This window comes from Xenopus laevis, chromosome 5L (genome assembly GCF_017654675.1).
Source record: "Xenopus laevis strain J_2021 chromosome 5L, Xenopus_laevis_v10.1, whole genome shotgun sequence".
NCBI classification, from domain to species: Eukaryota; Metazoa; Chordata; class Amphibia; order Anura; family Pipidae; genus Xenopus; species Xenopus laevis.
The window spans coordinates 41399327-41415711 of NC_054379.1; the positions used below are offsets into that span (position 1 = coordinate 41399327).

Consider the following 16385-nt stretch of genomic DNA (forward strand, 5'->3'; position numbering starts at 1 on the left):
AATAATAGTGAAAATGAATCTAATAAAAGAGGGACAGGATACTCCCCATCCCATAGACATGCCATTTAGATGTACAGTAATATAGATATTAGTCAGATATGCTAAAGCATATAATAATACATATTTATGTACTTCTAATTGCTTTCTTGTAATCAGTGGTGGACGTCATAGGGAATTTTTCTTGGGCAGTCTGTGGACCCAAGGCTGCCCAGCCCTAAGGCAAGTGGTGTTTTCTCCACATTTATTTCTATGCAGGTGGAGCAAAGGCCGATTTGATACATACTATTAAAGGAGGGGTTCGCCTTACAGTAAACGTTTTACTTTTTTTATAGAATGGCCAATTCTAAGCAGCTTTTCAAATAGTTTTTTTTTAATTATTTTCTTTCCTCCTCTGCCTCTTTCCAGCTTTCAAATGGGGGTCACTGACCCCATCTAAAAAACAAATGCTTTGTAAGGCTACAAATGTATTATTACTACTTTTTATTACTCGTCTTTCTATTCAGGCCCTCTCCTATTCATTTTCCAGTTATTCAAATCAATGCATGGTTGCTAGGGTAAATTGGACCCTAGCAACCAGATTTCTGAAACTGCAAACTGGAGAGCTGCTCAATAAAAAGCTAAATAACTTAAAAACCCAATTGCAAATTGAATCAGAATAGCGCTCATACCAAAAGTTAAATCAAAGGTGAACAACCCCATTAATGCAATGACACAGCATTGACCGGTGAGCCCATGCACATATTGGATTTGTTGCAAACTCCTTTTTCTATTCTAACAACTAAAACCCCAGCCAACTCTGTTTGCAATAAATGTATCGAACAAACAAGGTTAATGTAATTGTCCTGTGATTAGTATGCTTATGTTTGTATCCATTGTCTCACTTAACTGATTCCTAGGGTGGCAGGATTTTAGGGGCGACATGTCATCTAGCTGCATCTGCATTGCTTCAAAAACACTGGGGATACACAGGAGATTTCATTGTTTTCTAAATTTCCCATGTGCATTCCCCAGTGCAAAGGAAATTTGCACATGCACATGAGCAAGGTCAGACTGGAGCACTGGGGGCCCACCGGGTTCTACACTTCCAGGGCCCCCCGCAAGCATGCAAACACCGGCACAAACACTGGTGCATACTGTTCTGCACACTTTTTTCATGAGGCTCGGCAGGGGAGCCCCATTAGAGGTGAGGGACTGGGCCCACCGGGTTTTTTCCCGGTGTCCCGCTGGCCCAGTCTGACCCTGCACTCGAGTGAAGGGGAAGGGGCAACAAGCAGTAAATTCGGCCCTGTACTTACTTGTCTTGTTTATTTCTTTTAGACATTGTAAATACGGCTAAACCAGATGAAAGAGCTATTATGACTTATGTGTCATGCTTTTACCATGCATTCGCCGGAGCTGAACAGGTAACTCACACACTTATCATTGCAATTATCACATAGCTGATAGGAAGTCTGTGCAGTGCATCAGTAGCAGTGCAGATAAACAACAGAGACGTTGGAGCTAATGCACACTGTTTCACAAATTCGAAGGATTTAATCGTTCGATCGAATGATTTTTCCTTCGATCGTTCGATCGAAGGAAATGCGGTAAATCCTTCAATATTGGAAGTCGACGGATTTTACTTCGATAGTCGAATATCGAGGGTTAATTTACCCTCGATATTCGACCCATAGTAAATGTGCCCCTTTATGTCTACTAAAACATATTTTAAATAAAGCCAATAGGAATGTTTAGCATCCAGTAAGGATTAATTATATCTTAGTTGGGATCAAATACAATGTATAGTTTTATTATTACAAAGAAAATGAAATCATTTTAAAAATGTAAATTATTTCTTTAAAATTGAGTTTCCCTACTTTTTGGATAACAGTTTTCTGGATAACAGGTCCTATACCTGTAGTGACAAAATTGCTGCAGCAAAGGGACTTTTGTATTTTATTCTAAAATTTACCATACAATTTAATGCTAATACTATATAATGACCCGCTGTACTTTATGAATAGTAAATATCATGTGTCATTATGTTCTGCATCAGCTTAAACAGGCACAGTTTAATTCTTCAGCAATCACTAGTACGGGTATGGGATCTGTAACTGTTTCTGGAAACCAGTTATCCAGAAAGTTCTAAATTATGGAAAGGCCGTCTCCCATAGACTCCATTTTCTCCAAATAATCCAATTTTTTCCTTTTACTCTGAAATAATAAAAAAGTACCTTGTACTTGATCCAAACTAAGATATTATTGATCCGTATTAGAAGCAAAACCAGCCTATTGGGTTTATTTTATGTTTACGTGATTTTCTACTAGAATTGGTATGAAGATCCAAATTATGGAAAGATCCGTTAACCGGAAAACCCCTGTGCATTCTGGTCCCATACCTGTACAGGAGAACATATTTGGCTTCTAGTTATCATATGCACTAGAGTGTCCCCTGTTATTTCCATGCATGTATATTCCAACTATGCAGCTGGGTTTACTTAATGTTACCTGATTTTCTAGTAGACGAGTACAAAAGATCTGTTCTCCAGAAAACCTCAGGACCCGAGCATTCTGGATAAAAGGTCCCATACCTGTAATTGTGGGACAGTCATTGTTGAGGGAATAACAGACTTTTAGTAGCAGCAGTGATTTTGCAGCATTGTCAGTCGATGCATCACTGTTTAATAATATATATGTGTTTCACAGGCAGAAACAGCAGCTAATCGAATTTGTAAAGTCCTGGCTGTGAACCAAGAAAATGAAAGAATGATGGAAGAGTATGAGAGACTTACAAGTGAGGTAATACGGTAATAAAGTTCTACATACATATATACATGTTGATGAAATAAGTTTTCATAAAACTTATCATAAAAGCAGATATTTTATATTTTACATATTTTAATATTCTTAACAACTGCTGTTCCAGTGAAGCTGTGTGACAGCCATATTGTGAAATCAACAATTTCACTTGTTTGATACAGCTACTAGAATGGATTCGTCGGACGATTCCCTGGCTGGAAAACCGCACACCAGAGAAGACCATGCAAGCCATGCTGAAGAAACTGGAGGATTTCAGAGATTATCGGCGCAAGCACAAACCACCGAGGGTGCAGGAGAAGTGTCAGCTGGAGATCAACTTTAATACCTTACAGACAAAGCTAAGAATAAGCAATAGGCCAGCATTCATGCCATCCGAGGGAAAGATGGTTTCAGTAAGTTTATTACCGAAACTCTATAGGGTTAACGATGAACAGTAAGATAAACCTATTAAAGCTTTTAGTCATCTGGATGAATAATGCAGTAGAACTATAAGGGCAGAGACACATGTGGAGATTCGGGGAGATTTCGTCGCCCACCAACTAATCACCTCTTCTTCGGGTGACTAATCTTCCTAAACTGCCTTCCCGCTGGCTAGAATTTAAATCGCCTGCGGGATGGCACTCGGATCGCTTTGTTTTTCGAAGTCACTCGAAGTTTCCTAGTGAGGCAACTTCGGACAACTTCGGAAAATGAAGCGATCTGAGTGCCACCCCGCCGGTAATTTAGATTCTAGCCGGCAGGAAGGCAGTTCGGGGAGATTAGTCGCCCGAAGAAGAGGCGATTTTTCGCCTGGCGACGAATCACCCTGAATCTTTTTCCATTGACATGATAAGATCCAATATACCTACATGTGTATTCATTCCAGTGACGACTGTTTATTGTATCTTGTTTTATCCAATGTTGTTCAGGTCTATTCTCAGTTTTTTTTATACTGAACATGTGAGTTGAAAAACATATATTTTAAAAAGCAAATGGATAGCAAGTGAAAAAAACATACCATAGGCAAAGAACATATAAATAGAATGGGTAATTCATGGTTTTAAATAAACTTAGAACAGGTAATCTGTACATGAAGCCTGTAAGATAATAGGATGGCTATGTAAAAATCCAAATATTTCCATTGCTCTGCAGGATATTACAAATGCCTGGCAAAGGCTGGAGCAGGGAGAAAAGGGATATGAAGAGTGGCTGCTTAATGAGCTGAGAAGACTTGAAAGAGTGGAGCACTTGGCTGAAAAATTTAGGCAAAAAGCCTCCTTGCATGAATCTTGGACTGCCGGTAACATGAATATAAATGCTGCAAGTTTTGGGGGAATATACTAGAGAAATGTTTAAGGTTTTTATTTTACCATCTAAAAACTCCCATAAATTCGAAAAAACAAATCGAAATGTATTTTAAAAAATCAAATTTTAAATTCGATTCCAGTTTTTTCACACCAAAACAAATTTTTTTTTTTTTCAAAGTCCACCAAAAAACTCCAAATTGATTGTACTAGGTCCCCCATATGCTAAAACACCAATTCGTCAGGTTTTAGATGGTTAATAGTCAAATTTGAATTTTTAAAGGGACACTACATGATAAATGTTGAATTTTTTTTGAAACTCAAATCAAATTTGGGCTATTCCCTAGTCGAATTGCACTAAAATAAACTCAAAATAATGAATTTGAATTTTCAAATCCTAATTTGCATATGCAAATTAGGGACGGGAAGGGAAATTGCGTGACTTTTTGTCACAAAACAAGGAAGTAAAAATGTTTTCCCCCGATTTGGTTCTGTATTCTGCTGAATCTTTAGCGCAGAATTCGGAGCTTTCTGTATAACGGGTTTCCGGATGAAATATCCTATACCTGTATTTCGATTTTTAACTTACCTTTGTCACATACAATTTAATCTGCATTTACAGCATAGGATAAAAAGACCTTTTGTTATTGGTGTCTGTTTGGCTGCTGGCTAGTAATGTAGATGGTAACTTACACAAGGCTGTTCTGATGTTCAGTGTAATTGTTTTGTTGTCTAATTAGGGAAAGAGCAACTGCTGTCCCAGAAGGACTATGAGACGGCATCTTTAACAGAAGTGCGCGCCCTGCTGAGGAAACACGAGGCATTTGAGAATGATCTGGCCGCACGCCAAGACCGGGTAGAACAGATTGCTGCCATTGCACAGGAGCTCAAGTATGTTCCACTCACAGACGAACAGCTGCTGAAGTTTAGTTGATAAAAATTATTTCATGGAATTTGATAATGCTGTACTCACTGTGCAAAGAATTCCTGGCATAGTATTGTACGGATATTATCTCTGCCTTGTCAAAAACCTTCTGCTAAATTTAGAACTTGTCATTTGAAATGTGGAAATTTCTTGACATAGAGGATCGTATGCTCGGTGTACTTTAATGGTTATTCTGTAGCTTTGCGTTTATTGGGGCAAAAGTATCAAAATTAAAGAGAGAATCCTCCCTAAGATTTTACTAAAAATTACTCCAAGAGCCTGAATCATTTCTAGCTTAAGTTCATCTCTATGTTCACTTTTTTCTGACAGATAACCCAAAGATATTCATGTGATTTTTTGTTTTCTTAAATATCTAATATTCTTCTATTTTCCTAGTGAGCTTGATTATTATGATGCAGCCCGAATCAATGAAAGATGTCAGAAAATATGTGACCAATGGGATCGCCTCGGAACCTTAACACAGAAAAGAAGGGAAGCTCTCGAGGTAAGAGCCCTAAATGTCCTTCTTATATGAAGTCAGTCAGATAATCACATTTATCATCGGACTTTGCTCATGTTCTAAATGGAGAATAGAATTAAAGGCCTTGTGTTTATAATAAAAATTTATTTTTATAGGCAGCGATTCATGGTCATTTCTAGCATTTGAAAAAGCCGTTAGAAAAATGTCTAACCACTGTGTCTGCCAAAGAACATAACTTGGTTGCTAATCCTTGTTACCTCTGCTTTTCTGAATAAAGTACAAAATATGGGGCATACAGAGAAAAGGCAACAATGAAATGAACACCTATATTTCGTCAGGGATCCCTTTGCATATTGCCCCGCCATGTAATTAATTTCTGTTTGCTTTTTTTTAAATTATATTTAAAGAGCATATAAAGGCAAAAAAATAAAATCCCATTTTTACTTTCTTTAATGAAAAAGAAACCTATCTCCAATATACTTTAATTAAAAAAATGTGTAACGTTTTTATAAGAAACCTGACTGTATGCAGTGAAATTCTCCCTTTATTTACTGCTGTGGATAGGAATTGTCAGACGGTCCCTAACTGCTCTGCAGGGAAACAATCATACTTATAAACAGCAGAACTTCCCAGCTATGCAGAACTCAAGCAGCTTTGTTTGTTTCCCTGTAGAGCAGTCGGTGACTGTGTAGAGATTTATAATGGATTTTATTTTTGCCTTTACATCCCCTTTACTGTTTCCAACTTCAGCTGCTGGGACAAAGATCATGCCAGATTAAACAGATAAAACTATTTGGAGGATTAATTTGCTGCAGCCACTGGTTCTGCAGAGTTGGAGAAAGTTTGTATTAAACAATATAAAATTCACATTCGATTACATGACAACACAAGACATTGTGCAGTCTGTATATTCTGATTATTAATCAGTCTTGCTGTATCGACTTCTGGCAGATATTATTGGCTTGTGCTGTTGTGATAATTTATGATCCCTAAGCAGCCCAGACCACACTGAGCATGTGTCCAGTCTTGGTCTTGCAAAGATGGTTAACAAATTTACAAGGTGGTGACCCCCTGTGGCCAATTTTGAAAGTATAAATCATTTGTTTGATTAGACGTGTGGTGCAGTAAGTTTATGTTTAGTATACAAAATACAGCATTTCTAGCCTTATTTTAGACTTTACTTCCCCTTTAATTACCTCTCTTTGTTAACAGCGAACCGAGAAGCTCTTAGAGACTGTTGACCAACTGCATTTAGAATTCATTAAGAGAGCTGGACCTTTCAACATCTGGATGGAGGGAGCAATGGAAGATCTACAGGATATGTTTATTGTGCACAATGTAGAAGAAATTCAGGTGCCTTGACTTTTTAATGGAATGAATGGCATTATACTGTAAATGTATTGATTTATAAAATAAGATTTCTGTGACATATTATGTATCATTTAAAGGGGTGGTTCACCTTCACGTTAACTTTTAGTATGTTATAGAATGGCTAATTCTAAGCAACTTTTCAGTTGGTGCTCATTATTTATTTTTTTAGTTTTATAGTTATTTGCCTTCTTCTTCTGGCTCTTTTCAGCTTTCAAATGGGGGTCACTGACCCCACCTACAAAAATGCTCTGTAAAGCTACAAATTTATTGCTGCTTTTTATTACCTGTCTTTCTATTCAGTTCCCTTAATATTTATAGCTCAGTCTATTTAAATCAGTGCACGGCTGCTAGAGTAGTATGGATCCTAGCAACTAGACTGCTGAAATTGCAAACTGGAGAGCTGCTGAATAACGTAAACACAAATAATAAGAAATGAAAACCAACTGCAAATTGTCTCAGAATATCACTCTGTACACAGTGTCCCTCATGCTGCTAAACGTTTGGCCTATTTCATGGCCATTCCCTATTTCTATGAGAACAAAGACGCTAAATAGGTGGAATAATTGATTATAGTATAAAGAAAACAGACTAGGAGAATAGAGGTTGATTGAGGAGATGAAGAATAATAGCACTGATAGTGGCCCCTGGTCTAAGGTTTTATGGTGGGCCCCTGGTGTCCCAGTCCAACACTGTCTGTACATCATACTAAAGGTTAACCCAAAGGTGAACAAATCCCTTTAAGGGCTCTTACAGACAAGCATTTTTACACAGACGCATGTAAGCGTCGAACGCAGGAAAAATGCAACATGCTGCGTCCCAACCTGCGTTCGGCGCTTACATGCGTCTGTGTGAGTACAGGCACATTGAAAATAATTCAATGCGTCTACTCCTGTGCTCCCCTGCTGCTGAAAGCATGAAACCAGAACGCAGGGGAGCGCAGCTAAAAACGCTCGTCTGTAAGAGCCCTAAGTTCGTGCATGTGTGCTCATCACCAGCGTCACTGCGTGCAGATGCACATGAGCATCATTGCACACACGTGCCCCCCTGGGGCCGGGACCGGCCAGGTTGCCTAGGGTGACTGGCCAGCCTGACCCGACTTTGAAGGTGGATGTCAGAATTGAACTGTCAGCCCTTGAACCAGTCAGACAAATGAATCCCACTAAAGGATATAGTGTTAGGCTTAATTGCTAAGTAGCTAAATTAGGCAAGTACCTTCCTAGGTAACAGTGTATAATGTGGAATTCCCAGGCAACCGTGTAGAACATGGAAATGTGCCTTTGAGATAAAGAGTAACTGATATAGTTTTACATGAGTGCTCATACCCTACGTTATCTAGACTCCAAGCAATAAAGACAGATAAGACTACTGCCGTTTTGCCTGTGAGAAAGTAGAGGCAGTGATATAAGTACCAAGAAACACACTACTTTACACAATTAGTGAATAATGTTCTGTGATCTATTGAGAGTAGTTTTAGGGAAAACTAAACCCTGGGCTGTAATGTTTAAGATCAGTATCCCTGTACTAGTGAGCTGTATAAACACACACGGCTTGTGGCTTAATATGATCACTGAACATCTCAGTATTTATACATTATTCCCTATATAAATTCATTGTACAGGTATGGAAACTGTTATCCAGAATGCTCATTCCTTAAAGTGATACTAACACTAAAAAACTACTTTTTAAAATATGAATGTATATTAAAAGTTACCTATAGGTCATGTTGATCATTTTTTGCTTAGAGGTTTGTTTTTGTTAGTTAAAGTTCCTAAACCTGACTGTTTTTGTCAGTTAAAGTTTCTAATGCTAATGGACTCCTGCTGCACAAATATGGCAGCCCCCTCATACAGGAACATGGGGCATCAGGTAATGTAAAAGCATTGTGCAAATACTTTATGGCAAACTTATAAGTTGCTTTCAAAGGCAATGTTATGATAGATAATTTAATTTCTGGTGTCAGTATCTCTGGTGTCTAGTAAGTCTACTAGTAAGTCATTTAAACATTAAATAAACCCAATAGGCTGGTTTTGCTTCCAATAAGGATTAATTATATCTTAGTTTAGATCAAGTACAAGGTACTGAAAGAAAAGGGGAATCATTTTAAAAAAATTTGGATTAAATGGAGTCTGCGGGAGATGGCCATTCCATAATTCATCATTTTCCGGATAACATATCCTATACCTGTATCAATATTTTATACAGTATGAGAAAATCAAATTACTTTCACATATAACTGTGCTTAACTCTCCAGCATTTTATATATTTATTTTTCCATTTGTTCCCTTGTTTTTAGAAACTGATCACTGCCCATGAACAATTTAAAGCCACGCTGCCGGAAGCAGACAGTGAAAGACAGGCTATACTGGGCATCCAAAACGAAGTGGAAAAAGTGATTCAAAGCTATAACATAAAAATATCCTCTCACAATCCTTACAGCACCATCACACTGGATGAAATTCGCACCAAGTGGGAAAAGGTACAAGGAGACTGTATGTCAATGGCGATTCTGGCAAAGTGCTGCCCCTGTTCATTTTAACATCCCAATTTTTTTGTTTTTTAAGTTAAACTTTGTCTCTTCTAGTTCAGGGAACAGTCCCTGCTTTAACAATGAACCCCCCATCCTTGCCCTGGTTCGGAATTTCAGAAAGGGTAAGCAGGGGGTGGGAAAGGGTTGCCAGTGAGCTCAGCAATGCCTTTGATGTTGATACTTTTCACTTGTAGTTCTGTATACATTATTAGTTCATTCTGGTTGTGATTGATTTGCTGTAACCAGCTAACTTTTATTTTCTCATTCCTCTATAGTACTGTGATAAGGAAAATATGAATCATTAGATGGTTTTCCAGTACCACCATCTTGTTTCTTACCCCTTGATTGCAGCCCTTGGCTGTGCACATGAGCAGTAGACCAAAGGACTAAACCCCCATTTGTAGTGACCTGGGGTATCACAGAGCTCCTTCTGCATTGTTATTTCATGTTACCACATTTGGACATGGAATGTAAAAAAAACGTTGCAGAGACTGTATTTTCATCCAGGAGGAGATCAACAATTTTTTTGTTTACAAAGTCTCTGTCCCCTTATCTATGTATCAAAATTTGGTATTTCGTTGGAAAACACTAAATGCAACAAAGCACCTAAGGGTGCTGAGCTTGATTCTACTATTCATTTAACAGTATGGGAGAACTACTCAACTTCACATTGTGGCAAAGAACAAATCATGTACCTAGGGCTGGTGCAGTTGAACTTGAATCTGCTATCCATGTACCTCCAAATCACAGGTTTGCTCATGTAACCAATAAGATTGCCCCATTCCATATTATGAAAGAGCTATGAAATCAGCAGGGGAAGTTATTTGAAGATGTTTGAAGAGATCGCATACGATCTCTTCAAAAATGTCATAGAGAATACTATTATTTTCTCTTGCCTAATTGGGGGACACAGGCACCATGGGGATGAAGATCCTGCAGCTGGAGATGGACACTATGTTGCAAAAAATGACTCCGCCTCCTGCTCTGGGCTTCATCCCCTGCCTCCTCCTATTACCCTCAGTTTCTTTTAGTGTCCTCAGAAGGAGAAGACACAGAATCTATGTGGCTGGAGCACTGATCATGACCCCGGTCTAAGATCACGCCACACTCAGGGGCCACTGAATTATTCAAGAGCCTCTCCAGCTATTACTATCTGCCCTTCAGCCTTCCCGCTCTCCGGAGGTCTGCAGGCTTGCTCCTCACCCCCTGCGCTGTCTTCCCGCTCTTCGGAGGCCTGCAGCAGCGGTATATACCCACCCGGGTATATATTAGCATGCATATACATATATATATTTCACTTGTGTATATATATATATTTATTTGTGTGTTTCTTTACAGGGGAGAACTTCACAGGGCATTGTTCAGCTGGCTTCTTAGGTGAGTAACCCATTCATCTATCTCTCCCTGCTTCCCTCTAGCCTCTTTTCGCCTTTTCCCTTCTCTCAGGGGACCCTCCCTGCTCCTGCCACAGGGCGCATCGTTTTTTCCCGGGCGCCATTAGTTTATGCGCCATTTTTCAGTGACACGCATCCTCTCCTGCGTTCCACTCACTTACGCGCCTTCTTCTCTCCACTTCCGGCGCCTTCACTTCCTGCCTTACGCGCCCTGCTGTTCGCGCTCTTGCTCATCCTGAGCGCGGTTTTCTCCTACGGTGCAGGTCTGTTTTTTACCGTGTCTCTTCTATCCTAGCCCCTTCCTTACTGACGCTCCTGAGCAGGCTGTCCCCTCTTTCTGCTAATTATGCGCATATTACCACACTGGCAGCCATCACGATTCCCCGTACCTACCAGGGTTAAGTGGCCTACCAGGGTTAAGTGCTTTCTCTTCCTCTTTGCTATGCACGCTCTCTACCCTCACATGCCTATTTCTACTGCTCATAATACTCATATAACCTAAAGGTTCTGAGTAGCACTGGTCTATGAGGATGTATTCCATGGAACTAACAATATCCTTATTGTATACCACACTACTGTGCTGGGGGTCTATCCTCTATACTGCCTATTCTCTAGGGTGAATGGGACTGAGGGACTGACATTAGTCTGTGTATGTTTTCTCTCCACAGGCTACCAAACGCCAAGGGGAGTTACTCCAGTCCATTTTGCCTAGTCCAACTTACCCCTGCCTCCAATAAATGAATCAAAAAAAAAAAAAAAAAAAAAAATTTTTGGTTTGGAGCCTCCGCCATACTCCTCTTTCACTACGGAGAAGGAGCACAATGGCTAACTAGGCAAAAGAGCCCAGGACCAACAAGTCCTCAGCTCACCCTCACCCACAGGTTTCTTGCTTTAGCCTGCTCAAATTGTAAAACCATATTTACTACGGCCTCGGCTGAATCTTGTTTGGGGTCTGCAGAAAACCTGACTCACTACCCGCGGCAGCTAACTCAGACTCTGATCTGCTTAGGGCCATTTCCCTCTCACTAGCAGGCATTCAGCATCTAGCCCGCATTCCCGAGACACTAGACAAGTTCTCGAGCGTTTGTCTCAACCTGCACATTCTGATTTCCGACCGGGAACATCAAAACGTCAGGCCACATCCCCTCCGGACTCACCTGGTCCGCAAATCTCCCTCTCTGACGAGGAAGGTCAGGTACTCTCTACTGACGACTCTGAACAGGATCATCCTTATCCAGACTTAGACACTCCTAGACCGCAAGGAGAAGTAGAAGGACTTATCTAAGCCGTTCTTAACACACTGAACATAGAGGATGCCTCTTCCTCAGTTGAACCTGCTAAGAACATTTTAAACGACATAAGAAGAGGTCATGCGTATTTCCCGCTTACGAACAGCTCGGCGAAATTATCAAGTCCCAATGGAAAAATCCTGACCACAGGGTACAACTCTCAAAACTTTTCACCCAGACATCCCCTTTTCCCAAAGAGTGCATTGATCTTTGGTCTTCCTTCCCGCAGTTGATCCTCCATTTTCTAGACTGTCCAGAAATACCACCATTCCGGTCGCCGACGCGGCCGCATTCAAGGATCCCATAGACAAGCGTCTAGAGGGTTACTGCAAATCCACCTTCACAGCCTCTGGGTCTGCATTCCGACCGATTTTTGCTGTAGCCTGGTGGCTAAGACCATGGAGGTCTGGGTAGAACAAGTGGCTCAACTCATTGGATCCGACGAGCCAGCCACAGACGACTTACCTTCCCAAATCGCTGACGCCACTACGTACATTGGAGACGCGGCACTTGACGCAGCAAGGCTGGTCGCTCCAGCTTCAGCCCAGTCAGTTGCTGCTCGCAGATTTTGTGGCTAAAGTCTTGGTCCGCCGACCTGACGTCCAAACGTTCCCTAGTAAGCATACCCTTCCAAGGAAAACTCCTCTTTGGCACAGAACTAGACATGATCATTTCCCAGGCGACCGGGGTAAGAGTACACTCCTACCTCAAAACCGAGCTACGAGACCACCCTTCAAAAGGAGACCCTTTTTTCGTCCCTTCAGGCAAGGTCAAAGGTCGAGGTCACAATCGGACAAGTCCACCTCGAATTTTCGCTCCCGCTTCCAGGGCAAACAACGACAATCCTGGTCATCCGCCAAGACTACTTCCAAGTCCTCTCAAGACACACCTCACATCGCATGTAGGTGTGCCCCCTCCCGACAGGATCCCCTTAGGAGGCAGACTCAAATCCTTACGGGAGGTATGGCAAGACAGGATTCAAGATCAGTGGGTTCTCCGGGTGGTATCACAGGGACATCTGATAGATTTCACCCATACACCTCCCACCAGATTTTTCGTATCCAGACTTCCAAACAAAGCTTCCGACAGAACAACATTCATGTCGATCGTTCACGTCCTCGCAACGGCGGGCACCATCCAACCTGTCCCTTATTGGGCCAGGCGAAGAGGATACTATTCCAACCTTTTCATGGTCCCCAAAAAAGACGGCTCTCTAAGGCCGGCGTTAGATCTCAAGGATCTCACTCCTTCCGTCAGGAAGTGCCATTTCAAGATGGAGTCCATACAGCCGGTTCTAGCTTCCATGGAAGAGAACGAGTTCATGACGGTCATCGACCTCAAGGACGCTTATCCCCATGTACCGATCCATCCCGCCCATCATGGCTTTCTCAGGTTCTACACAAACGGGGAACATGGGCAGTTCGTTGCTCTCCCGTTCGGCCTATCGTCGTCCCCACGCACATTCACCAAGGTCATGGCAGCAGCCTTAGCGGAGCTACGTCTCAAGGGAATTATCGTCATCCCATATTTGGACGATCTTCTCGTCAAGGGTCCTATTGCACCCGTGACCCTACTCCTCACCACCCTGGTCCTGAAGACTCTGACCGACCTGGGGTGGACAATCAACTTCAACAAGTCGCACCTGCATCCGACTCAACTATAGAGTACCTCGGCCTGGTGCTGGACTCAGAACGCGGGAGAGCCTTCCTGCCACCAGAGACGACCACGGTTCTGCAGCGTCGAATTCGCTCACTCATGTCTTCTTCCACCGTCCCACTTCGGTCGGCCATGCAGACGCTGGGCACAATGGTAGCTCCTTTCCGGCCATTCCCTATGCACTATCCCACACCAGATCCCTCCAGCACCTCATTCTTCTGCACCAACGCAGAGATCGCACAACCTCGATCGCCTGATATCCATTCCGAGTCGAGTGCTCCACTCTTTACGCTGGTGGCTCCACCCGCTTCGGACTGCCGGGGGAAAATCCCTTGCCATCCCATCACTGGAGGGTCCTGACCACGGACGCCAGCCTACTCCTCACCACCCTGGTCCTGAAGACTCTGACCGACCTGGGGTGGACAATCAACTTCAACAAGTCGCACCTGCATCCGACTCAACTATAGAGTACCTCGGCCTGGTGCTGGACTCAGAACGCGGGAGAGCCTTCCTGCCACCAGAGACGACCACGGTTCTGCAGCGTCGAATTCGCTCACTCATGTCTTCTTCCACCGTCCCACTTCGGTCGGCCATGCAGACGCTGGGCACAATGGTAGCTCCTTTCCGGCCATTCCCTATGCACTATCCCACACCAGATCCCTCCAGCACCTCATTCTTCTGCACCAACGCAGAGATCGCACAACCTCGATCGCCTGATATCCATTCCGAGTCGAGTGCTCCACTCTTTACGCTGGTGGCTCCACCCGCTTCGGACTGCCGGGGGAAAATCCCTTGCCATCCCATCACTGGAGGGTCCTGACCACGGACGCCAGCCTAGGGGGTGGGGCGGCGTCCTGGGCCAAACCACAGTACAGGACCTGTGGACTCAGGAGGAACGGACTCTTCCCATCAACCTTCTGGAGCTCAGGGCCATACGCTACTCCCTCGAAAGCACGGCACCTCTCTTACGGGGACAGCCTGTACGGATCCAGTCCGACAATGTGACGGCGGTAGCCTACATAAATCATCAGGGAGGAACCAGAAGTCTTGCGGCCCTCAAGGAAGCCCAAGAGATCCCAACTTGGGCAGAGAGCAACGTTCCGGCAATCTCCGCGGTCCACTTACCCGGAGTAGACAACTGGATAGCCGGACTATCTGAGCAGGGTGACTGTCGATCACGGGGACTGGTGTCTCCACCAAGAGGTGTTCCAACTCGTCGCGGACAAGTGGGGAGTACCGAACATTGATCTCATGGCGTCCAGGAACAACAGACGTGTTCAAGGATTCATCTCAAGAAGCCTGGACCCCCTGTCTCACGCAGTAGACGCGCTAGTGATCCCCGGGCACTCTCCGGGGTTTACATCTTTCCACCTCTCGCCCTTCTTCCAAAGGTCGTCAAGTCAATACAGAGAGAAGGAACTCTGACCATCCTGGTGGCACCATTTTGGCCTCGGCGGCCGTAGTTCGCCGACGTAGTGACCATGGCGGCAGAGGACCCGTTTCATCTTCCTCACCGACCAGACCTCACACAGGTTCCCATAGCCCACCCGAATTCTCGTCTATGGGCTTTAACGGCGTGGCTCTTGAAGCCTTGATTCTACGGAGCTCAGGAGCACCACGGGATGCGATTCCTACCATGCTTCGCGCACGGAAACCTGTTTCGGCTAAGATATACCACAGGGTCTGGAACGCCTTCATAACGTGGTGCGAACACCGGGGTGTGAACCCCCAGACCGGGAAAGGGAGATCTTCTCTTTTTTGCAAGACGGCCTTACGAAAGGATTGGCCTTGAGCTCATTGCAGGTCCAAGTCTCAGCCCTGTCCATTCTCCTCCAGACGAAGCTGCACTGGGTCCCAACATCAGAACCTTCCTACAAAGGGTGACCCGCTTAATTCCACCGTATCGTTGCCCCGTACCTCCGTGGGACCTCAATCTCGTGCTTTCTGTCCTTCAGGAAGACCCTTTTGAACCACCGGAACAGATCCCTCTGTCAACCCTTCATGCAAAGGTGGTCTTCCTTTTAGCCATCACTTCAGCCCGGAGAGTTCTGCACTTGCGGCTGTTTCTTGCAACTCTCCATTCACAGTTATTCACATGGACAAGGTCGTCCTTCGACCCACACCCGACTTTCTGCCAGAAGTTGTCTCAGAATTCCATCTGCACCAGGACATCGTTGTACCTTCCCTCTGCCCGGATCCCTAGCATCCCATCGAGCGCAAGCTGCACAACCTAGATATCGTCAGGGCAATATCATGCTACTTAAAAGCCACTGCATCTATTCGGAAAACGGCTGCCCTTTTCATTATCCCTACCGGGGCCAAACGGGGAACCACGGCAGCCACGACGACGTTATCCAAGTGGATCAGGTCCGTCATTTCCAGAGCCTACTCTATCAGGGGGCAAGTTCCACCGCTCAAGATGAATGCCCATTCTACACGTTCACTCAGTACTTCGTGGGCATTCCGACACCAAGCTTCTGCAGACCAAATATGTAGGGCGGCCACGTGGGCATCCCTCCATACTTTCACTCGCTTCTACAGGCTCCACACGCACGCTTCAGCCGATGCTGCTTTCGGGAGGAAGGTGCTCCGGGCAGCCATGCTAGGCACCGTAGTGGCCAGTATCCCACCCTTGGGGGTGCTTTGGGACATCCCCATGG

The 16385-nt window shown here is 43.7% G+C and overlaps 1 protein-coding gene across 2 annotated transcripts in view; it reads left to right on the forward strand.

The window, feature by feature from the left end:
• Window positions 1–16385, forward strand: part of actn2.L (actinin alpha 2 L homeolog) — a 46041-nt gene that overhangs the window by 21607 nt on the left and 8049 nt on the right. For both annotated transcript variants that reach the window (XR_005961219.1, XM_018261958.2), the window contains exons 8-15: window positions 1318–1403; window positions 2686–2778; window positions 2961–3191; window positions 3931–4078; window positions 4823–4973; window positions 5404–5512; window positions 6701–6841; window positions 9153–9335. Coding sequence is in view for 1 of the 2 variants with exons in the window: in XM_018261958.2 (XP_018117447.1) it covers window positions 1318–1403; window positions 2686–2778; window positions 2961–3191; window positions 3931–4078; window positions 4823–4973; window positions 5404–5512; window positions 6701–6841; window positions 9153–9335 (1142 nt within the window). In the remaining variant the exon portion in view is untranslated. The remainder of the gene's footprint in view (window positions 1–1317; window positions 1404–2685; window positions 2779–2960; window positions 3192–3930; window positions 4079–4822; window positions 4974–5403; window positions 5513–6700; window positions 6842–9152; window positions 9336–16385) is intronic.